This window comes from Myxocyprinus asiaticus, chromosome 44 (genome assembly GCF_019703515.2).
Source record: "Myxocyprinus asiaticus isolate MX2 ecotype Aquarium Trade chromosome 44, UBuf_Myxa_2, whole genome shotgun sequence".
Classification (NCBI taxonomy): Eukaryota; Metazoa; Chordata; class Actinopteri; order Cypriniformes; family Catostomidae; genus Myxocyprinus; species Myxocyprinus asiaticus.
In genome coordinates, this window is record NC_059387.1 from 14,540,258 (window position 1) to 14,566,247 (window position 25,990).

Consider the following 25,990-nt stretch of genomic DNA (forward strand, 5'->3'; position numbering starts at 1 on the left):
GTTTTCCATTTAAAATTGTCTAAAAATCCTTAAAACACGATACATTTACTTGAGAAGTAACATATAAGATATTTAGACTTGCTTTAAGAGAATGTATCTTAAATATAAGTGTATTTTGTACATAAGCGTATTCTTTCACTTAGTTATACTTCTGTGAGTGCAGTAAAGACAAAATATACTTATATTCAAAATCTGTTCTCTAAAAGCAAGTCTAAATATCTTATATGCTGCTTCTCAGGTGAATGCATATTTTTTTAAAGGATTTTTTTGATATTTTAAATATTTGTATTTTTTATATTATATTCAACATTCTCCAATAACAATTTTTTTCTTCTGCAGTATAGCTGCTAAAGTAAATGTACGTTATTTTAAAGGAGTTTTAGATATTTATAAACAAGCCAAAAACCAAAACAAAAAAAAAAAACATTTTGTTGCAGTGTATAATGGGGCGAAGACTACCCTCTCTCACCTTTCTGTTCACTTCAATCCATCTTTAACTCTCAAAAAAACAAACTCTCTCTTATTAATAAAGCTGCATATTGCCAATTTTCTTCACAATAACAAATGCACAGTGACACATGTATTATGATTCAATAAGTCGTTATACTTTATAATCTAGCTGCATTAATTAGAGGGATGAGCATCCCCACGACAGTGTGTGCAGTTTCAGTCTCTTCCCCTTTAGATCGGGACATATAATTCCCTCATACTTTGCGATCTACATCACCTGAAGCTGTGAAAGTTCATAGTGCATCTGGACTGTGAGCTGTGTTTCCTTCCTCTCAGTCAGGCGCGAGCTGCAGTGCTGCTCTCGTGCGGCATCTTTAGTTTCATATCTGATCACAGATGATCAACAATTTATTTTTGTCGACGTTTCCGAAAACGTCGACTAATCTTTTCAGCCCTTTGTGAGGAAGTACTCGTGCTTTGACAAACATAGAAAGCATGTCGATGTAGACACAATTATAATATGTCTGTGGTTCTTAGGTCACGATAATTAAATCTGCCTGACGATTAATTGTCAAACAAATTCTCATTTCTTATGGTGCATGTGTGCTAAATTTTCTTATTATGCAACAGCACTGAGGCAAAAAAGTCATCATATCACAACTGAACGTGTTAGTGGACGTGTTTCTTAGGGAAATATGGACTCTTTGTGCAGCCATTCAATAGGGAAACTAATAAATACACAACAAATAAATAGGAGGTACTGTATATAAGAGACGCTTGAGACAATTTTATCTTCTGCAACAGTTCATTAAAGCAATCTGTTGTCTGTCAGACACCCCACTATAGAGAATCGGCTACAGACTCCATAAAAATACTGTCCTTTAATCTGTCCACAACACCTCACAAATAAACCTGACTATGAATAATAATTGGAACTTTGCTAAAAGCAGGCGAATTAAAGTCCAATAATGACTAAAATTGAAATTGCCGGTTTAATGCGGTGAATTTGCATACATTTTAAATTCATCCTTTTTAAAGCACAATAGATAAAAATATCAAACTTACTATTTGGTTGTTGGACAACTAGTGGTACGTCCTGTCCCGTTTGTAGGAGGTGCATCTTTATATGTCTTCTGTCTGCATGACAGTCTTCAGTAAACTTCAGTTATTCAAATGCTCCCAAACAGCTGATTTAAGTCACTTTTTCAGTGGATATGAGTCTGGTAGGTCGAATTATGTGAATTGAAAGTTCATGTTTAGGCCTCGATACCTGGCCAAGCACCACGTGGACAACGTCCGTAACCATAGTAACAACTGCACTAAACACCCAGGCACAAGCACAAGAGATTTTCACATTTAGGCTTACACTGAAAACTCTTTTATATTATATATTTATGTATCATGTAATATTTTTGCCACGTGTAAATAAAACATCTTACGGTTTTTAACCGTAGGTCCGCGGCAGATGAATGCAAGCGTTGTTCTGTGCGTGTGAAGTTTTGATGGTAAATCCAAGGGACGAAAAAGGTATATAAACTAATGAATCTGGCATCTGTGTCACTCAGGCCAAAACTGGAATGTTATGACAGAAAATCTGTCATGAGGAGGGTAAATCTGGCCATGATGTCTAAGTATGTGAGACAACAGTAGAGCTACAAATGTTCACATGAACTGTTGCTCTCTGAAGGCATCAGTATGAAGTCAGTGTACCATGAAAACCCTGTGTATTCCTCAAACACCCACCACAGATGCACAGGTCTGGAGGTCTGTCGGATGGCAGGCGGTACGGTGGTGATGAGTGGTACGTGGCTGTGGTCCAAACCTCACAGCTGTGTTCTGGTCTGTCCATGGCCCCGGCCAATACTACTTGCTGGATAGAAACAAACCCTGTGTATTTGATGGTGTGTTTGTTTGTGTGTGCTTTGGAGAAAATGGGATGTCACACATCATGAGCATAGAGCAACTGATGTGGGTTGCTGTTGCTTATTTAATGTATAGAGTATTTTTGTTTAAGCTTACTTGGCCTAGGCTATAACAAATGACTTCATGTATGGTTTTGGCATAGAAGCTAAAGCAACAGGACTGATAACTAAAGCCCTGTTCAAATCGCTGCAGGTCAGCGAGTCTGTTCATTTGGTTGCTTGAAGGTGTTCCTAGTTGACATTGGTAGACAACGCAAAACCAAAGTTCTATAAACATGCCGTATGAACAATGCGATAACCACTTTTTTTCACAAGCCTACTTGGTTGTTTAACTTTATTGAGGTTATTTTTCACTTTGTTGCTGTTCATATACTAAAGGGCTCTTACACAATGGTAGTGGACAGCTGATTCATAATGTCTTTAATGGCAGGAAATGTGTTTCTTCCTTTAACTGTGAGCCTTTATGAATATTGCTTATGTCATCGAAGGTTTTTGTTAGATATATTTGGCTTGTTTGGCAACTTTTGCACATTGTTTCTTTTGGTCCGCTCCTTCGCTTTGACTCCAATATGCAAATGTGTTGGAGTTCCAATAAATTATCAAGACATTATCAGTAATGTGGTCCTATAATACCAAGTCAACTAAGTAACATCAGACTTGCCCAGTGTTCAGAGCTGAAGTGTGTGTGTAAATTTGTGTGCGTGCCAATCATTTGGGAGTGACACAGTATCGGTGTGTCAGCCGCCTCACAGATGATCGTCTCCATTGCCCAGGCAACCGCTCAACTCAACAACTCCCTCATATCTGTGTCCTCCCACACCACATGCTCATCATAGCATTCCAGAATGGGACTGAATCCTGCAGCCGCGGAGCTGCATCGTCACGAATGACAACAGTCTCTGTCATGTGTGACTGATTAAAGAAAGAAGCCACTCACTGGATTAAAAGACACTGACACTGATTGTTGTGTGTTAGTAAACAAATAACTCTCTCTACTCTTTATTAATGATGCAAGTCAAGACAATTTAATGAAGCTTGGTGGATATGTTTTCAGGAAACATTCATCTTTCTAGCTGTTTTAGTTTTTAAAGGAATAGTTTCCTGAAATATTATATTTCTGTCTTCATTTGCTCATCCTCATGTTTGTTCCATTTGGTTTTCTTTCTTTGGAGAACAAAGAAATAAGTGATGACTGAATTTCCATTTTTAAGTGGACCATTCCTTGTGCCAGCTTGTTAACAATGGAAAAGTGGTTAGTGTGAGGGAGGGAGGGAGAAAGAATGAACATAAAATACAAGGGGATAAAGTTTTTTTAGTTGATAATGGCTTGTGGTAGGTATCTGTTTAGACTGCTAATTGTGAGGAAGTACTCATGTTATGACAAACATAGAAAGCATGTCAATGCAGACACAATTATATTATGTCTGTGGTTATCTTATTTAAACTAATTTAACCACGTGTTATTTAAACATGTCTTTTTTTTTTTTATCTCTTTTATGTCCATTTTATTTTATCATTAGTTTTTCATTATTTTCATCCAATTTTAGCTTCTTAAAAATGTTCCAAATCCATGTATTCTATCAGTAAATGTAATGTCGTGAAATTGCATGTTATATTGCATGCATGTTACAAATTTACAAGTATTTGCATTGATATGTAGAACAAATGTTAAAATGAACGTCTCTTTAAGAACGGCAGCAGTTCAGCGAACGTCTCACAGAAGTGTTGTTGTTGAGCGCGTGATAATGAGTGAAGTTGCACAGTTTCTTTACCACATTCAAGCAATGTGTGATTAGAATTAAAGCTTTCTTTTGTTGTTTTTGATCAACAACTGACTTTTAAGAATGGAAAGAGTATTAAAAGAGACCAATGTGCTCCAAGTCCTGGTGGTGGCGTAGTGACTCACCTCAATCCAGGTGGCAGAGGATGAATCTCAGTTGTCTCCGCGTCTGAGACCGTCAGCCCGCGCATCTTATCACGTGGCTTGTTGAGCGCGTTGCCGCGGAGACATAGCGTGTGTGGAGGCTTCACGCCATCCACCGTGGCATCCACGTACAACTCGCCACGTGCCCCACCGAGAGCGAGAACCACATTATAGCGACCACGAGGAGGTTACCCCATGTGACTCAACCGGGCCAATTTGGTTGCTTAGGAGACCTGGCTGGAGTTACTCAGCACGCCCTGGGATTCGAACTCGTGAACTCCAGGGGTGGTAGTCAGCGTCTTTACCACTGAGCTACCCAGGCGCATTGTTTTTATTATATTTCAGTCAGGACTGCTGCATGCAGGGACACCCCAACCTTTTTTTCATGTTGTGTTCTTGTACGTAGACATTAAAGTTCTTTTGATCTTGATGAGACCGAGTTCTTCAAATGTATTTTTGATTCAATTTTGTAAGCTTGTGTGCTGGACCTTGTTGGATGTCTGGAATATTAAAGTGAAAACCACCTCAATTTTTCATTTACTCAAAATTTGCAAGTCTCCTTAATGTTGCTTAATGTATGATTGCATTGGTTTCCTGGTGAATCTCTTAATCTGAATCTTTAATGCGCAGCTATTTTTGGTGTCTTGAAAGTGCTCATTATTTTTTAGCTTGGCTAGAATGAAGTGGCTACAGTTTACATGTGCTTGATGCACTGTCAATGAAACGCATTATTTAAAGAACAGACTTCTCTTCCCTATCATTTGCTTTCCTGATTTATTCTACCTCTTTCGCTCTCTGCTTCATTGCAAACCTAATGATTTGTTTTCGAGGCGCACACACTCGTTTCAGTGACAAGGCAATAGCAAAATAGCAACATCCTATTTTCAGCCTCTATCTAACTTGACTGCAGTTCTGGCCTCAGGGACAGATGTGAAGGGCTGAATTATTAAAGACTAAGAGGACTGCATTCATTAAACTGTTTTATTGTAACGCATTCCGTCTCAGTAATTTCCACATGCCATGAGAGAGCTGCTGAGTGGTGACATCGGGTGCTCATCTGTTTTCTTATTTCTGCTCTTCATTTTATCGCCATAGCAGACAACTGTATCCCCCATGGATGTGAACGGCCAGCAAAAACAGGACGTAAATGCTTCCAAACTTTGTTATTGATCTCAAATAGCTCAAATAGGGGGTTGGGGTATTGTCTGTTACTATAGACTGTACTTTACTGTAGACTGCGTAATCTGCTTATAGAGAGCTGCAGAACTGCAACTCTGTACATGTCGTAAATGGGTAATTCCTACAATTCGGTGACATTCCGTCTTTGAAACTTTTGAAAAATAAAACATCATTACAGGGACAGATTAAAGATTGTATTAGTCATACTGGTCAAGCTAAATTACTAAAGTCAGATGTTCATCCAGTTAAATGGGCAGCATCAGGGTGGACATTCAGTGGAAACATGAGCCACTACATGGTCTGTGATTGATATCTAGGAAACATATTTGTAAACTAATATTTATGTTCCGTTAACAAATACTGTATATTGACATTTTGAAACTATATTAATTTTCAATATATCTTCCCATAATAGGGTGGACATGTTATGCTTGACCATATGACTAACACCACAAATGAATGTTAGTGAGAGATTGTAACACTAAACTCTTAACTGTATGTGGGGAAAAAATAGAAATCCAATGAGTTAGCATTTATTTTTGTCAAAGATGTTTGACGTGCAGTTTTGTGGACATGATGAAGTGACATAAAAGTTTTACTTTTAAGACTACAGAAGTGTGTGACATTATAAAAAGTCTTTATTCTTTTTAATAAGCCTATCAAAATTGTAATTGGATGAAATTAAACAAAATACAAAGAATTGTAGGAATGACCCATATTTACAGGCATTCCTGCACGAGACACTGCTAAACATTGAAAACAGCTCGGATGGACCAAAAACGCGTTCGGTGTGAACGTCCCCTACTAAACTTAAAATGAAAAATGCTTTAATGACCAGGAAGAAGAGAGAAAGGGAGAGAAAAGGCTTAACATGAAAATAGTGTATTTCTCATTTGATTAGTGTCATTGTTTTGGAAGTAAATGGTTTATCATAAGGGAAGTGTAAGAAAATCATGTTGTGTTTCAACTAAACTTGTACTACTGTACTTTTATTTTGAATTAATGCAGTAATGCAGTTTTTCTTAAATCTCACTCTTCCAGAATGAGCTCTGACATATGCAATAAAATGTAATGGCATGTCATATCATGAATAGGTGCGTTTACTGATGTTTTAAAATCCCAATGATGGGAAACAGTTAACATGCACTTGAATGCTATATGATTTTGACAAAATTATCTTGCTTCTGACAGAAAACATGACAGAAGACGTCCACTGATTGTCACTGATCTTTCCCCCAGCCGTTTCTGTGAAGTGTAGCATCCTTGTAAAGCAACAGCCGATATCTCACTCAACTCACGCGAAAGGTGTATGTGTTTCTGGTCCATTTCTCTCGATTTGTGAAACATTCTCAGCAGTTTGGGTGTGTGACGCTAAAATACGGGACAAACGGCATCGTGTATGGATTTCATATGTAACACAATTTTTCCCCTTAATTATGGGACGATTCCTTATTTTACAGGACGTTTGGCATATTTCGTTAATTAATTTGACCTGATATTGCTTCAGCGTGAGGGCGACTCTCTCTCTCTCTCTCTCTCCCACTCACTGGCATGAAATCCCTCAGTTGACGACAGTGGTGACAGCGGTTGTCAGGGGCGGGGAATGGTAGAATTCAAGTGATAATGCACCAATTACAACAAAGAATCTCCAGTTTCACAAAACAACATCCAATACAGTTAAAGGGAAACTAACACAGCAGTTGATGCAAGCAAAACAAGTGGGTATACTGAGGGTATACGCAAATATTGATCCTTAGAAATCGTTATACGCAAACAGCCCTGGAAAAAAGTAGGAATACGACGTATACGTGTGCATATGGCCCCGACTACACCACTGAAATGCACAAGGCAGATGTCTTTGGCTGTTCTTTTACACAGGTTTTCATTGTCTCACGCCATGAGCATTGTATATTAATATGCATCCATTTAAAAATAGTTCAGCTTTAAAAACGCTTCTCGAGATCCCTGCATTCTCCATTCTGTTGCGCTCCAGCTGCTTTTGACCACAATAATGCTATCTCACAAATCAACTTTTGGTTACTGGAGATCTAGTTGACCATCGGAACTAGTAATTACATATTTTATGTTTATTTGAAGGAAGTTTTATGAATTCATAATTTTCTTTGAGTCGATCGTCTTTGTTTCATGTTGTGGAAAAAGCTTTTGTTCTCAAGGTACAGTATGTTGAAGTGCATCTTGCAGTGTATTTCCTCCATGTCGCAATAAAGTTTTGTGACCCTTTTGAGATTGTCAGCACTGTTGGATGAAGATGATTCAGTAGATATATTGGTTCCTGCTGGTTATAAGACCTCAACACAAATACATGTCAGTTCATGATTCAACAGCCTGTTCAGAAATAGCTACTTTACAGATTGGTCCTTCTAAAAGTCTGCTTGTCCACGGTACTCATTTTTTGCCGATTTAGATCCACACTCCCATAAAGCTATCATCTGTGAAAATGCCAGATGTCCTGCTAGAGGTCAAAATCATGGGAATAGTGTAAGCTTTAGCTGCCATGCCAGTGCATTTGGAATAGAAGGATAGACAAACAGAGATGAAGTCAAACATGTTTAACTCTTTATACTTAATGCATGTTATGTAGGGGTGTAACGGTTCTCTGTAAAAAAAAAAAAAAAAAAAAAAAAAAGCATTGGCACCGTGGTCGGTTCACCAAGTTTAATAACACATCTGGAGCACAAGTTTTGGTCAAGAAAAAGCGTCAAACAGACAGGCACAGTTACAACCTCCTCTAATGCACTGTGTTTTTACTATATATTGTAACCATGACAGTAACCATGTTTATATTGTGGTTACTATGATTTTACTACAAATCCCTTGGCTAAATTATGGTTACTGTTGTAAAACAATGGTTATTTAAGGTCAAACCTGTTGAAGTGTTTACCAAATAGATTATTCTTTGGATTTGGTAGTATTAGATTTTTCTGAACAAAGAAAATACCGTACTGAAACCGTGACCCTTAAACCGTGATACAAACCGAACTGAGAGAAATTCGAACCGTTACACCCATAGTGTAATGCTCAATCAGGGATTGACATGTTTGCATCCCCATTTCATCATACATGTGTATACTCATTTGTCTTTAAAGGAATATTTTGCCCCAAAAATGAAAATTCTGTCATTATTTACTCTGATCATTAGAGGTCGACCGATAGTGGATTTTACCGATAACTAAGTTGGGCAGTACCTGCCAATAACTGATTAATCAACCGATAGTTTTTAAAATTTATACTGAATGAAAAAATAACACTCAAAGTAGAATAGTTCTGAACTTTTTTTACAAAAACAAACAGTACTGACTGAACCATGAAAATGTATTGTACTTTTTTAAATGAAATATATAAATATTAATATATATGAACTAATATTCAAATGTTAAAGTCAGTTGATTTTTAAATTGATGTTGTTTCCTTAGTCCACAAGAGGGCGCAATAAATACATAAACCATTCAGCACTGTTATATTGTTGCATAGAACATTCCTATCCTGGCTGTTAAAAAAGAGAATTTCATTTTCAACTGATGTGCATAAAATAAATAAAGTTTTAGTCGGTCCATTTTCTCAAATGTTAAGTCAAATGTAAAGTGAGGGGGGAAAGCACTTCAGTAGACAGTTCACATGGTGTTACACTTGCACTGATTCCTACTACTCCACACTCAAGCTTCATAATAACAGCAAAATGCCACATTCTTTTTATTCAGTACAGTTGTATGTAGAGTAGTAATATTCACAGATAGCAGTGGTATTCGGCTGAACTCGGTGGTGAAGAAGCTCAGACTATGAGCCCAGGCCAGCGGCTGTTCAAACAGACGGAACACAACAGACTGGAACCGAACACGAGGATCTCGAGACACACATTTCCAAGTTGAAATCCTTTTCCTGACAAAGCATTTAAACAACTCATTGCTTAATCTGAGAAACACTTATAAATGAGCAAGATGCAACAGCCACATACCTCCACCAACTGTAAGGGGCTGTTCACACCGAATGCTTTTGCAACCATCCATTTGTTTTTATATGTAAATGCACTCTAGACAAACATCTTTGTTTCCTTTGTTTTTGTTTATTCAGCGTGCAGCAGCGCTGTTTTTTTAGATGCGGTGTCTAATTAAAAAGAACTTTAAAAGCATATTGAGACACCCGCTTTCTGTTAAACTGTATTTGTTGCGCAGTGTCTAGCCTTTTTTAGTGCAAGAATGTGATCGATCTGAAGTCATCTTATTACAGTATGGATAAATTTTTTTTAATTGATATCAGATGCGTTTCTGATTTGTTTATTCGTTTCTCTCGGCTGCATGACGATATTAATTTGCTTCTCACATCATTAGCTTTAAATATGCAACTTAGCTGGCTAACGAATGCATAAACGTGACCAGCTGGATATAAATAAATGCAAATAGATGGTAATAGATGGTAACAATCGTGACATTTAAACATTTGGGTTGGACTTGTGTGTATTTTTGTGTGTATTTTTTGCTTTAGGTTAGCTTTAATATTAGCGTCCTCTCAGCCTTGTCGGCAATCATACTGCTGTTCTCTACTAATGCAGCATCTATTCAACAAATTAATGACTTTATAATGATATGATGTGTACTGTTGTGTGCTGTATACATACCTTTTCGTTGTTGTTTTAAATCTGTATCTGAAGTGTTCCGCTCCATGCAGAGTGTAGTCTCATGTGTCAAAACAAACACCAAAAGGCATCAGTAAGTAATAGTTTTTATTTCGCCTCTAGAGGCCGCTCTCATAATGTATAATGACAGCGGATCCTTCCCAACTGCTCCAGCACCGGACGCAACGTGGAAAATTATTGGTTTGGATTTTTGCCGATAACAATAGTTCCAGAAATCTGTTATCGGTGCTGATTAATCGGCAAAACCTATATATCGGTCGACCTCTACTGATCATACCAAATTGATAGGCTGTTCATTTTTCCTATAGAACTCAAAGGAGAATTTTTACACAGCTTTTTTTTTTTTCTTTTTTTTTTCATAAATTGACATCTGTCAAGCTCCAGAAAGGACAAAAATGCAAATATGAACATGGCAATTCAAATATGGCTCTTTTAAGATCAGTGTATGGGTGTTACATTTTGACCCAACCATTTTGAAACAACCCTTATTTTTTCTGAACAGATGACCAATAAATATAAAAATTATATTGGTGAGGCACACAGACAAGAGTTTGAGGAATACATGGAATATCAAGGAATTTGATGTTTTTATTGATAACATTTTTCAAAAATCACACCCTACTGGCTCAATTTGGCCCCCATATGCATCCTAGCGTTAAAATTTTCATTTCCTCCACGTAATTCTATTAAACACAATACAGAATTTATGATGTGTTGGGAATTTTCATGACTTTCAGAACTTTTTTTTTTTTTTTTTTTTTTTTTTTTTTTTTTGCATAAATCTCCTGTGGTGTATGTACATACACTTTGGACTTTGTTGGCAAATAAACACAAGACATAAGACATTTCAAGACATAACTTTCTAGAAGTCTAAGTGCTAAAAGCGCCAGAAGTTGAAGAATAACCCATATTGTGCGCAAGTCTTATGTACTACAGTTATGTTGTTGTTGTTTTTTTGTTTGTTTTTTTTTTGCATATTTAGAGCTTGGCAGGCATGGTCACTATGTACTGTCGTTGTATGGAAAAGAGTTGCATAAAAATTCTTCAAAAATATCCTTTTCTTTTACTCTGGAAATGTAACCACTTATATATTGGGAACAATATACGGCTTGTTAAATATTGACAGTTAATTAAAATTTTTGGCTGAACTGGTCCTTCAATGAACAATAGGTGGTGAAAGAATAGAGCTTCAGGGATTTGAGGAAAAAGTGTTAAGAGAAATGTTTGTGAAGGAGGGGCGGTACAGAAGGGTGAGGGTAATGGTGATTGAGGGATCAGGAAGTAAAAGCCACCCGGCTGTTGCTAATCTGAGACATCGGTGGGGGGTGGAGGGAGCGTGTCATAATCCGTCCCCTCCTTTATAAAATACTTGTGTGAAATACATCCTGCAGCTGTGTGTGTGCGCGCGCGTGTGTGCGCGCGTGTGTGCGCGTGCGTGTGCGCACATAGAGCAGTGATTATCGGTACCACCCCATGACCCAGACAAATGTGCAGATGGGACTCCATCCATAAGGAAGATAATCAGGACTCAGGCATCGATAGTGAGGAAAGAAGGTCACAATGTTTGGCCTTAAGGTTCATGTTGAGCTTCTTCTCTGACTGATCCCATACTGTGCCAGCCAGATGCCACCCATGGCTGAATGAATTAATGCTATGGCCTTATAGAAACAAACATTGCACATTGGATTATATCCATAGAGGGCTGGGTGATATAATGGGAAATACTGTGTGTTAGTAGAAATGTAGGAACCGATAGAGTGACCGTTTCTCACATACCATTTATACCACTTTACATACATTTTCAAGGCTATTAGTTGGCAGAACTTGCTCATTCAAACAGAAGAGTCGTAACGTTGTGTTTTATAAAATTGGGTTTACCGTTTTCAGTCTTTTGGTTTTTAAATCAGTGTGATGTGAAGCTGCTTTATGACTTATCGTTTATTTTTTAATGAATGCATTTACATGCACATTCTTACACCTTTTATGCTTATTAAACCCACAACATTTAAGGTCCTGTAAATGACTTAAACAGTTTTCCTTTATCAGGGTAAGGTCATAAGCGGTTTAAGCAAAAACCAATCGACACTTTCGATTTTTTTCGACACATCTATTTTTGCCCATTACCCCGATTTTGCGTCGCATATTAACACCTTTACCAGCATTCCTTCTGGCTCATCCAATGTGTGCAAGTTTTGTGCGCATGCCTCTTTACATTTTGATGTTGAAAGCAGAGAATAACACGATGATTTTAAGTCTCATGTAAATGCAGTTTTCATGCCTTGTCAGATTTTTTGAATAAACTGATTTTTGGCAGTCATCAGCATTTTGGTGTGCATGTAAACATGCATTTCATTCATTCATTTGTATGAATACTCATCTTTTGGTTTGCATCCATCAAGTTCCAATTAAAAACTTGATGGATATAATTAAACGAGATGACACACCTTTCATTTATAAAGTATTTAATTCACTAGTTTATCCAATGTAGGCATAAATGCATGGTTATGTTGTGAATTTCCAGCAAAAATAGCCATATTGTGATGTATACATTTATCATGATATAAAATTACTCGTACTGAAATATAAGATATTGGATATACTGCCTTTCCACTTAAAGATCCAGTTGAGGTGTTGCCTTTGGCTGGCAATTTCACAAAAACGACGTTCTGCCAAGCCTTCTGTGATTTTAATAGGATGAAGTCTAAAGCCAAGAAGGGTGACAAGTTCTTTAAAGATTTTCAGATCCAAGATCATTTTACCCTTGTCAATTCAACTAAATTGTTTCAAAGGGGTGATTGAATTATACTAAAAGCGAACACTATTAAAAGATGGAGCCTGAGGCATATTCTTTTTATTTCTATTTAGCACAAATATTGCTAGGCATGTCCCCCAGTGTGAAAGTCATTTGCTGGCAGCTTTGCCGGTTATAAGGTCATATTTTACAGGCGGGCATTACAGATGGAGCTAATGGGAGGCACGATTTAGAGCTGCTATTGCTGTTTCTGGACATGCATTATCTGACATTGAGATTACAGTAAACCTAATTAGCAGTGCTTGCTAAAGCAAACATCATATTATTATTGCTGCTTATACTTGAGGTCAAAGATTTGAACAAATCCTTAAGCTTAAGTATTAAGCTTCAGCATGAAGACTTGTCCAAAATATTTGTGCTACAGACATGAATAATGCTTCAATCTTTCAATCGCTGCATTCAAGTACACCTGGGAATCTCGTATCTCCGAGTTTCATTTGTAACTACGACATGTCACACATTCAAGTGGGAAAAAAATACAGAAGAAGCAAAACTGAAACAAATACACAATGACAGCAAAAGCTCTTTTTCTGTTGTACCAGTGAATAAACATAAGTGGATATAGCTGCATCACTTAAATACTACATATATGATTTATTAATGCATGTTATCTAACAAATTATCAATGAATTAAAACCACAAAGGGTGAGTCTTTAGTTGACTGTCACATATAACATATTAATATTATTGAAATAAAGCACTGAACTTAAAATAACTTTGCAAAATCATTGCTTCCCATCATTTTTCATGTCAACAACTCGGAAACTTGGGTATCATCTACAATTGTGAGTTTCCCACTTGTAAATATGACTTCGCTGGGTCATTCATGTTCTTGGAACTCGTAATTATGATATTTCCAACTCAACTTGAAGGGCACAATAAAATTAGTAAAAAAATTGTTAACTTGGGTATGAGCACTTTGGGCCTCTGGCCATTGACTTGGGCCAGTAAGCAACCACCTAACATCCACACAACAATACACTAAAAACACTCAAATCACCTAAGCGACTAAATGGCAACTCCTTGCAACCCCAAACTACATCCTACCATTGTGCCAACGAGCTATGCATGGGCAAGCACCACTCACTTTTCTTCAGAAAATGTCAAATGCACAATAGCATAGTGAAAAGTCTTAAATAAAAATTCAGAATCTGTCTCAGTTGATATGCAGATTTGGGTAATAGTTGTCCTTTCAAGTGTGTTTTTGGAGTGCTTTGAGGTTTATCTCTGCAGCTTTGGGTATGCTCTTTTTGAGAGGCTTATGAAGAGCTAAGTGTGTGAACTTTTACAGGCATAAAAATCATAGTCTCACTCTCCATCATGCCTAATTTAAAAGAGGAACATGTAAAAACTGCTGCTCTTTTTCTTGTCTTTCATAGTCGACACCAGGGAAGTCAAAGCTGACATTTAATTTTGATACCTGCTGATTACATTAAGAGAGTTCCTATGTTTTCATCTGTTGTTCCCTGTTAACTGTTTTGTTTGACATATTGTAGCTGACCACAGTCCCTGAACCACTGATGCCATGTTAGTTTGCCACAATTAGGTAGATTAGATTAATTTAAAGCTATTCAAGTTGGCAAATGGTAGCTCTCAATTAGCCAAAGATATTTATGTGGAAATTAAACCGCATGAACGTTGAACAGCTGTTATTTTTATTTGTTGTTATTTTTTTCTCTGAAGGACCAATATTCTTCCAAATTTATGGCAGTATTGTCTCTGAATTTGAATAAAAAAATAAAATAAACATGAGTGGTTTGTATTAGCTTTTTTGTAACACTGAATTTCTGGAAAATCCTGCTAAAACCAGCTTCTGATGGCAGCCTAGCCGCTTGTGTGGTTTCTGGCTGGTTGATGCTAATACTTATTACATTTTTTGTTATCAGCTGGTCTAAGCTGGTTTAGATTGTTGATCAGCTGGACTTTCAGCTGGTTGCACTAAGGTCAAACTGTTTAGAGCTGGTAGACCAGCTTGGCTAGACTGGTTGGCTTAACCATGTACCGAAAAAGTTTAAACTATTTGATCAGTTTGACCACGCTTGCTTTGTATGACCTGTTCTTTCCAGCAGAAGTTAGTTTCACATTTTCACTTCCAGCCCTCTATTTAATATTTTATGCAGTCTTGATTAGGGTTGGGAATCAACATTTAAGATTTTCATGACATTTAGCACAAACCGTACTAAAATACTGTATCTACTGTTTTCTTTTCTGTGGAACTCAATCTACAGCGCCAAAGCAAAATATATTTCATATTTTTAAACTGTCTTGATTAGTATTGGGAAAACCTGATTTTTTTAGATTTTCATGACATTTAGTTCTAACCGTACTAAAATACTGTATTTTAAAATACTGGTACCTCGTCCTGCTCTCATGGAAACTGGCAATGAGGCTTGGTAGCCGCTAACTAGCTATCAAGCTAATATGATATTGTTGTGTACCGAACAAGATAGCACTGACAGTGCAATACAGCTACCAACTGAACAACAACAACTTCGGCATTAACACCATTACTATTTATTTTCTGTATGTACGAATTTTAAAAAAATTCATGACCATTAGCGCTGTCACAGGCAAGAAAGTATTTCTTCTTGTGATGGTTATTTTTGGTTGGCAGTCCAGCTTATAGTGCACTACCGCCACCGTCTGAGCAGGAGTGTGGCACGTCACAAGAAGGTCTTTCAGTGGAGTCCAACGTCTGCTTAAAATGGTGAAATTGGTGTAATATCATCGAATAGAGGTCACACACCTTTCGTAGGATTAAATCCTAAACTAAGTATACTTTAAAGGTACAATAGCTTACTGTCTGGGGTTTACTTGTCAACATACAAGTTATGTTTACATTCACTCTTGAGGTCTAACAAACATGTCTCCACCATTAATGGTATGAAATGTATTTCTTGATATATTGAACGGTATGGAAAAAAAAATTGTGATTAATATTTTTGGCCATTTCTTCCAGCCCTAACTGACAATGTTTTCTTTTCACTGGAACTGAATCTAGTGCGCCAAAGCAAAATATATTTAATATTTTTAAAATGTCTTGATTAGGGTTGGGAATTGACATTGACATTATTTTCCCAACTGATTTGAATCTGCCGAAATAGAAAGATTGGGAGCTGTGAAGTAGTCTAATACAAAGATCCTAAAATAGTGTGTGTATATATATATATATATATATATATATATATATATATATATATATATATATATATATATATATATATATATATATATATATATATATATATTTTTTTTTTTAGTTCATAGCTAGGGCCAATTTCTTATTTTTTATTTTTATTTTTATTTTTTACTGTCAAAACTACTAAAGGAATTGTTAATGGAATTAAAGAACTAGAACATTAATATTTCATATGATTTTCATCCCTAGACTTTATTTCCTTTTTTCCTAATCTCATATCCATTTTATTGAATTAAATAGTTTGTGGCTCTCTCTGTCCCTACAGTGTTGCTGGATGGCTGGCTAGCATTACGTTTGGTTGTACGATGCAGTTGTGGTTCAATCTTCTGCTGGCATACTAATGCTTGGGGCGGAAAAAAGTTCACTTGCATTAGTGTGGCTCTCAGTGAGGAGGAGGATGCTCTTCAGCCTGAGGCTGTGTCTGCGTCAGCCTCACGCTGAATTTAGCGTCTGGGTGGAGACGCTAGTGGTGACTGTTGTCACTCGCCTTGAGGCTGCACCACAGGATCCTCAAGTGCTAGCTACCTCTTTAAGCTATAGTGTAGCACAGCCTAGTTTAACAAGCTCTCTCTTTGCCAGTAGAGGATTATTCTTTTGGCCCTAGACACACAACATGCTTGTTTTTCCAGCTTTCCAAGCACACAAGCAATTGAAACAATTGTCTGTGGATCTACAGTATGTCTACATAGGGTTGTATTCTGAGCTCTCTACAGTTAGTGGTTTAAGAATATAGCTGGAACCACAGGCTGCCCACTAAAGATTGAGAAACAGCATTACTACCACTAGCCTATATAATAGCCTTTTTCTGAAGCTTTAGGTTGCTTTTCATATACACACTTCACATTGAAACAGTGATAGTCTCTGTATTATGCTCTTTTGACAGGACTTTTGACTGTTTGAGAACTGTTGTCGTGCTATATGCAGAGAGGAATGGAGATAATGTTTAGAATAATGTCTTCCCGTATGATGTGGTGTTTTATCTTGCTGGTCCCTCCTTCGACTGTTCCACTTGGATGCTCTCTGATTCAAAGCATTTGTGGCTTCAGTCTCAGAAGTCTATGTGACAGACTTTCCAGCTTTAGATTTATGCCAGAACAGGCTTTGTTCCACTTTAACAGTTTGTTTGTGGTGTTGCAGAATTTTAATATGCCAGTTCTTCCTTTTTTTTTTTTTTGTCATAGCATTAGGGCTGGTAGGGTTTCCATTAACATAAAAATACTTCAAAAAGAATAATAATTACTATGGTCTTGCTGCTTTGAATGAGAGTTTGAGTTCCTTTTTCAATTGATAAGACAGGAAATAGATAATGCATACTTTTTCTTCTTAACCATAAATGGCTACCTCAAATCCAAGTCACACTGGGTGAGTTTGATTAGCTGTTCAAATATTCAACAAATCTGTAGAACACCTGATCCCAAATCAGCTGATATTTATAATTATCTTTTTATATAGACTCTGTTGGCTCTGTACAGCATTTGTGTAGAAGTTCTGGAATGGTGTAGTATCAACAGGCTTTGGAAAAGCATCAGTGGTCACAGCATGTGACTGATACAGGAACATATTATTCACTCTTGTTGCAATTAAAAGAAAGCTTGTTCACAAGTTTGTATACCTTGAATGCAATGGAATTTACTTTGGATAAGTGAGTCTTGCATAAATTAGCATACCATTTCAGCAGTGTATACAAAAACCATTTAAATCAAAACTTAGGTGCAACATGCATTTTTAAGAGTGTTTGGCACCTGTTTAAAGCACATGTTGGCACCCAGTTCTAAATATAAGTTCTTTACTCAATGATTTTACTTTCTATAGGTGTGAGTTTCGAAAGGTTATTTAAAAGAGAGGATGTGGTTTATAAATGTGTTTTGGTTTTAAAGTATGCAGTACGTTGGTACATGCTACCTGCCATGAGTGTTTTCATCCTATATCCCTGCTTAGTTCATTCAGAATTACTATTATAAAACAGACTATTCTGGCTCTAACACATTTAAAACATTTTCCTCTTAGTTTTCTTGCGTACAGTAAATAAATGCAATTTAAGTGACTAAATGGAACATATACCCCTCCTCTCCATTATGCATGGAAAATTTTGTTGTTTCCAGAGCAAAAAGAGGTTACTGGCATGCCTGCTGCCTTTATAAAAGTCTTCTTTTGTCTCTTCTTCCACACTCATTTCCTGTCTTACAGATGCACACAGACTGGAATGCAAGTGAAAGCAAAACTATGCTGTGAACGCCTATAACGTATAAAACCCAGAGGGGTTGGCAGCAGATTTGCATAAATGTTTTTTTTTTCTTTTTTCTAATGTTCTTTTGGAAATGAGTTTGCTGGAGTAGTGAGAAAAAGTAGTGGACTGATAATTCACAACCTGTCAGAGAACTTAGAAGCTAAATAACATTTTTTCATTCTTTGTCACATTCCAACATTTTTTTGCCTGACTCCAGTGTTGGATGGGATGTAAAATAAGTCTAAAGACATTTGCTCTTGGGTAGAGAAAACTTGGTGGGCTTCCAGGATCTCTGCTTTAGGAAAAGCAACAGTGCAGAGTGCAATAGTATATTTTAATGCAGAACCCAAACCCACGCTTATCTGGTTCTGGACACACTGACAGAACACAGTGAACGTTTTCTTGTAATTGGATTAATACTGAATAGAGGTGCACAGATATATATATATATATATATATATATATCAGTGGCAGATATTTTATGCACCAAAAAAAATTTGCCAGTAAGTTTCAAGAATTTCCAATGCACTGGATCGCTGATGCAACGTTAAACTGCTAGCAGGAGGTGAAGCCACCGGAAGTGTTAGAGCGACCATCTTAGTATGCCCAGCCTCTCTTAGAGCGTCAATCACTGACAGGAGAAAACACCCCCTATATATATATATATATATATCTCATTGGTTGACGGTGGGGAACATTGCTCTGAGCCGAAAAATCAGGTAGTAAAATATTGTTGTGGTGCTTTGTTTGCTGCGGTGTTTTTCACACTTAAATGCATGTTTTGCCAACACCTTTTGTTGTTTGTGTCTTCATTACATACAGTTGAAGTCAGAAGTTTACATACACTTAGGTTGAAGTCATTAAAACTAATTTTTTTAACCACTCCACAGATTTAATATTAGCAAACTATAGTTTTGGCAAGTCATTTAGGACATCTACTTTGTGCATGACGCGAGTAATTTTTCCAAAAATTGAGACAGATTGTTTCACTTTTAATGGACTATATCACAATTCCAGTGGGTCAGAAGTTTACATACACTGAGTTAAGTGTGCCTTTAAGCAGCTTGGAAAATTCCAGAAAATGATGTCAAGTAGACAATTAGCCAATTAGCTTCTGATAGGAGGTGTACCTGTGGATGTATTTTACATCCACCTTCAAACTCAGTGCCTCTTTGCTTGACATCATGGGAAAATTAAAATAAATCAGCCAAGACCTCAGAAAAACAATTGTGGACCTCCACAAGTCTGGTTCATCCTTGGGAGCAATTTCCAAACACCTGAAGGTACCATGTTCATCTGAACAAACAATAGTACGCAAGTATAAACACCATGGGACCACGCAGCCATCATACTGCTCAGGAAAGAAATGCATTCTGTCTACTAGAGATAACGTAGTTTGGTGCGAAAAGTGCAAATCAATCCCAGAACAACAGCAAAGGACCGTGTGAAGATGCTGGAGGAAACAGGTAGACATGTATCTATATCCACAGTAAAACGGGTCCTATATCGACATAGGCTGTTCAGCAAGGAAGAAGCCACTGCTCCAAAATCGAAATTAAAAAAGCCAGACTACAGTTTGCAAGTGCACATGGGGACAAATATTTAACTTTTTGGAGAAATGTCCTCTGGTCTAATGAAACAAAAATTGAACTGTTTGGCCATAATGACCATCGTTATGTTTGGAGGAAAAAGGGTGAGGCTTGCAAGGCGAAGAACACCATCCCAACCGTGAAGTATGGGGGTGGCAGCATCATGTTGTGAGGGTGCTTTGCTGCAGGAGGGACTGGTGCACTTCACAAAATAGATGGAATCATGAGGAAGGAAAATGCTGTGGCTATATTGAAGCAACATCTCAAGACATCAGCCAGGAAGTTAAAGCTCGGTCGCAATGGGTCTTCCAAATGAACAATGACCCCAAGCATACCTACAAAGTTGTGGCAAAATGGCTTAAGGACAACAAAGTCAAGGTATTGGAGTGGCCATCACAAAGCCCTGACCTCAGTCTGATGGAAAATTTGTGGGCAGAACTGAAAAATGAAAATACTAACTAATTTTTTGAGATAGTGAATTGGTGGGTTTTTGTTAAATGTGAGCCAAAATCATCACAATTAAAAGAACCAAAGACTTAAACTACTTCAGTCTGTGTGCATTAAATTTATTTAATACACGAGTTTCACAATTTGAGTTGAATTACTGAAATAAATGAACTTTTCCACGACATTCTAATTTATTGAGATGCACCTGTACATTCTGCAGTCAACAAATGTCTTTGCCTTTGACCTTGTTTTATCCTTATCTCTGGAAAACCATTCACTGAAATATCACTGAAGATTTTTCAGAAATAGCAAGACTATACACTATCATACAAACTTGATATCAGAGCAGCATGAAAGTATAGTATTGATATTGGATTTTTGCTCAGTTGAGCTTCAGTCTTCATTTCACAATATATTGAATATTTGAAGGAAGGATGTCAGCTAAGGAAGTGTTAAACATGTTACCGCTATCTTTCAGAGCATGCATTCTCACAATGCAGAAGCCATTTGTAAATGCATTTTAAACGCATTGTCAGATTAACATTCATAGGACACCATCAGAGGGTGTCTATGATTGTGAGAAAAGATGAGTTTGCTGGAAGGTGAGCATAGACCAAGAAGCTGATTCACAAAAGTGCTTCTTCCTCTTTTTCATCTACCTTGTTACTAGGGAATCTCTTTTGCAAAGAAGCGACCCATGTTCACTTCAGTATGATGAGCTGTCAGGCTTCAGAGGTGAAGAGCTAAACAGGCCCTGTGCTGTTACCCTTTCTGCTTTTCGTGTCTCTAAGCCATAACAGAGGCATGACATCTGCATTGTTTTAATTGCAGCGTTTGTGAGATGGGAATATCATGCCGTACGCTCTGTAAACAAACATCTGTCCTTGATTTAATTAACCGCTTTTCATCCAGGATCGTAATCAGATAAATGCGCACTTTAATCCAGTGGTTGTGAGCGCATATGCAGTCTTGCTCAAATCAAACCAGATTCATTAATTTTATCTGTGATGTGACGTATATGAGAAGTTGCGGCTTTCGTTCAATAATGTACATGTGTAACATGATGTTTAGAAAAAAAAAGAAAACGGTGTTAGGGAGCAAGATGTGGTGGAGAGTGAGGGATTTATATGTGCTTATTGCAGTGTGGAACAACTCAACGCAACAGATCCTAATTGTTCCCTTGGCATATTGCTCACTGATTAAAAAGAGCATCAAAATTCATCCATACATCATCCTCACCTTGCAAAGAGGGCGCTAATGTGTGGGTGAAATACCACTGTAGCGTTGCCAGATCTCGCAAGAGAAACAAGCAACATGGTCTGGAAAAACAAGCCCAAAATAAGCGAAAATAAACAAAACATTTTTTTTTTTTTTCCTGTGTGGTGTATTTATCGGCATAGAAGTCATAACAAGCAGTTAATTAACAGTTAAGTATAATTTTATTTACAGGTCTGCTTCTCAGTCAGAACTCAGCAGCATCAATTCTGCATTAATGCATCGTACCTAACAATAATTCAGTGTAGACTTTGAAAAAATTTGAAAAGTACTTTTTACCTCTGATAATGTTCTCCTTGTATCTGGATTAGCCGTGCATGTATACTGTAGTATTTATACATAGATGTTAAAAAAGTGTGATGCATCAGTTTCCTTCAGGATCCAAGCACATGTTTAATTTTTACGGGGGAACATAAAGTGGTGTAGTTCCAGAAATGTACTGTGATAAACCCTTTGGCCTTTAGTTTCATGAAAAATTATTGGAACAAAATTAACCGGTTATAACCGGTTACCAGCATTTAAAAATAACGTTTTCACTCCGGAACAATTGATAATCACAGTTTTCGGTTACGTTCTGCAAAAAAATGTCATTCGTTTTAGGTTTTCGTTTTCATTCCATGAACCGTTTTTAGTCCCTGGTTTCCATTCCCTCGGAGTAAGTTTCGACGTACTTCCCTGCTCCAAGGGAATAACCTAATACTTTTCATTTACTTAAAGGTGCACTAGTTTTTCATAGTTTATTCATAAGGGAATGAACAGTACTGTTGAACAATTTGTTGTTAATTCACGTTATGTAGCCAAAAAACTCCAGTCATATCTGTAGCCTAGTAAAAGCTCTTCAATTTGTTTTTCTCATTTTTGTTATTATTTTCTTCAATCACAATTTCTTTATCTAATGTGACTGTTTTCCCACATCATATCTTCATTGTTCATTTTCAGTGATTTCCGTTTCTCATCTGTATCTCCACAGGCTTTGGATCAGGACAGAACTTCATTACAGAAGGTCAAGAAGTCCATCAAAGCCATTTATAACTCCAGCCAAGGTGCATGCACAAATACAAATGCCCGAATTTTGTTGATGCTGTAATACAACATGACGCAAATAAACAAGCTTATTAAATTCCCATCCTCTCATATATTTCCAAGGCAGTTTTCATGAACATGCCAAAACATTATATTTAAAGTGCGTATAGAGGAGTCTGCCTGTAATACTGTTAAAACAAATGGTTAGATTACATGTAGAATCACCATGTTCCCAGGTTGACACCATGCCAGCTATTTTCATCCACACACCCACCTAATCTCTCTCACATGCACACATAGATGCAATCTGCTCTCAGGTATAAGTGTTTAATCTATATATCTTTCCATTGAATATTGTAGCAGTGCAGGATTAGTTTATCCATCCAGAAACCTTTTACATAAGAGTTATTGCACAGATGTTATGTACTATAGATTTCTTAAAGCAGCTTATGACTTTATACACAATCAAACACAAATTCATTAACTAGCAGCAATTAGATTTTCCAATACCCATTTATATTTATATATATATATATATATATATATATATATGTTGAACATGACATGAAACAGCATTCACAACAGTTTCATTATGTGATACATAATGCAATGCATATATCAAATCCCCACCAACCTAGCCATAGTTATTTTAGCAGAAAAGTTGTTTTAGAAACAAATGAAATAAAAAATTAAATGGTTTTCTTCTGAACTCTTCCATAGCATGTTATTCAGTAGGATTATTGCAGATGCATGCATATCAATTACCATTTGTGAAAATGATTGACTGTACATCCATTACTGATCAATCCCAAAGAGATTTTGTGTGACTATTCTGTAAATTTGTAGATAGTGGATTGTGTCTTTTGTATATTTTACTGTAACTAATTTATTTGTATTTATGTGATCATGTTTGCTTTTTATTGTTCAGATCATATTCAAAATGAGGAGACGTACGCTCAGGCATTGGATAAATTTGGCAGTAACTTCATCAGTCAAGATAATCCAGATCTAGGTGCGGCCTTCGTAAAATTCTCTACTTTAACCAGAGAGCTCTCTGCCCTCCTCAAAAATCTGGTGAGTGTTCTGTGTTAAAGTGTGGAGAATACATCTCCAAACCAAAATGAATGGACGTCAAAGATTGAATGAAGAACTGACTCAAAAGTGTTCATTTGTTTTAATACTAGATGTGAGTTGCTTGTTTCTCAGAGTGCACTGGTTAAGTCCTGACTTGAACCATCAAAATGCATAGTTTGTTTTAGATTTTATGTATAGGGTACAACGGGGTAAAAGGCTCCGTTAGGGTAAAAGGCTCCTGTGATTTTATTTTCTCCCAAAACACTAAATAGCAAGAAAAACTACCACTGTACTTTCCTAAACAGCTGTTTGTTACTATGAACTGCAAAATCTTCCATGAGATCTTTGCATGTGGTTGATTTTGACGCAATTTGATCAAATGTTTTATATTTTTTTAAATGTTGCAAATTTATGTAGTTTATGAAAATCCCTGAAATTAACATTTCTTTTGAGACAAAATACTTATCATTTTCAGTTCTGTTTAAGGTCATTAAATCAAACATTTTTCAATAAATGTCCAATAAGTGTAAGGATAGTATTTGGGGTAAAAAGCCCCCCTGTTGCTGGGGCTAAAGGCCCCTATTAAACATTATTTTAAGTGGGGTGAACTCACATTGACTCATCCAATCATAATAGAGATTAGTTTGTTTCTAGAATACTTGAGATGTAATAAAATACCAAATGTGACTGAAATGAACAGGAAATGGTCGACATTTTCTGAAGTGGTTATTTTGAGTAAGCATCATATTAATTTGTTACTCAATAAAAGCATCTTGGTGTCTCAAAATTATTTGCATTATTTGACAAATTGTGCCCTATAACTATTGCCCCGATATCTACACAATATCAATTTAAACCCCCTAGGGACCTTTTACCCCAAGTGAGGGAGCCTTTTACACCAAGTAAAAGGCTCCCTTATCACCTTTTTTTTTAAAACAGAATTTTAATTGAAACAACCTTCCGTTATTTATTTTCACACAAATTATGTTGCTCAATCAATATTCAATAAAAATAAGAATTTCTTTTTTTTTTTTTTACCTTGATACATTTTCTGACCAGAAAAAGCTAAATGTCCTTAAGGGGTACCTTTAGCCCCGTTGTACCCTACGTACAAATATAAGGAGGACAGATTGTAGCAAGATTTAAGGTTTGACAGCATACAAGATCCCTTTAAAGCAAATTAGCCTCTTTGAAAGGTGTTAAAGAGCTTAAAGTGTGTGCTTGTGAATGTGTGTTGCTCTGTGCATCTTCACAGGTTGTAGAGTTCTATGCGTTGGTGTTTTAAGCGGTTGCGTTCAGAGGACAATTGTGAGTTGTGAAAATTATGTGTTGTGAATGCGTGAGAGTGAGATGGGCATTTGTAATCTACCCTGCTCTATCTTCCTGGCAGAAATGTGGAGATAGAGCCATAAATTTCACTTGTGGGAGTTGCAGTAGCTACAGCTACATCCCGTCACACACACACACACACACACACAAATACACACATTGCTAAATCACTGTGTGAATGCTGGCGAGCGCTGCAGAAGGGAAGTCATATCTGTGTGAGCAGACGCTCTGTGTTCCAGGACTGCACAGCTGCTCAAGGCGTGATGAAAAAAGAGAGAGAGAATGCATTTCTTTAATTTTCACCTCTCTGGTCTCACTTGTATCTTTCTTTTTATCAGTTCTCTCTCTCTCTCTTGTTGACTTTTGCCTTAACAAAAAGTGCTGTGGCTGTATCATGGAGCACTGATGGTATCAGATGGTAATACCATGGTACTTTGATATATTTATCATTTTGATGGTACTGAAAAATTGCAATATTTTTTCGTTTTCTTTTGTTTGTTTCTTCATTCTCGTTATTTTTGTTGTTTTCCATTCATTCTTTTGTTCTTTTTATATTTAATTTGTTCTCTTTTGTTCATTTGTTCTCTTGTGTTCATTCTGTCTATCTTTTACTGTCTTTTCATTTGTTTGTTCATGCTTTCATTTGTTTTTTTGTTCTGTCTTGTTTGTATGTTCTTTTTTTTTTGCTTTTCGTTTGCTTGTTCTCTTTTTTTAATCTTTACAACTATTCCGGTGATTCTCTTTTGTTCATTCAGTCTTTCTTTTGTTTGTTTTGATGTTCTCTTGCTGCCATTCATTCTCTCTTTCATTAGTTCTCTTTCATTCGTTCTATCATTCTTTTGTTTGAACTATATCTTTTGTTCATGCTTTTGTTCATTCTCTTTTGTTT

The 25,990-nt window shown here is 36.7% G+C and overlaps 1 protein-coding gene across 10 annotated transcripts in view; it reads left to right on the forward strand.

Annotated features, from left to right (window-relative positions):
* Positions 1-25,990, forward strand: part of LOC127434722 (arf-GAP with SH3 domain, ANK repeat and PH domain-containing protein 1-like) — a 102,469-nt gene that overhangs the window by 27,375 nt on the left and 49,104 nt on the right. For all 10 annotated transcript variants that reach the window (XM_051687654.1, XM_051687655.1, XM_051687649.1 and 7 more), the window contains 2 exons: positions 22,646-22,718; positions 23,627-23,772. In XM_051687654.1, coding sequence (XP_051543614.1) covers positions 22,646-22,718; positions 23,627-23,772 — 219 coding nt within the window. The remainder of the gene's footprint in view (positions 1-22,645; positions 22,719-23,626; positions 23,773-25,990) is intronic.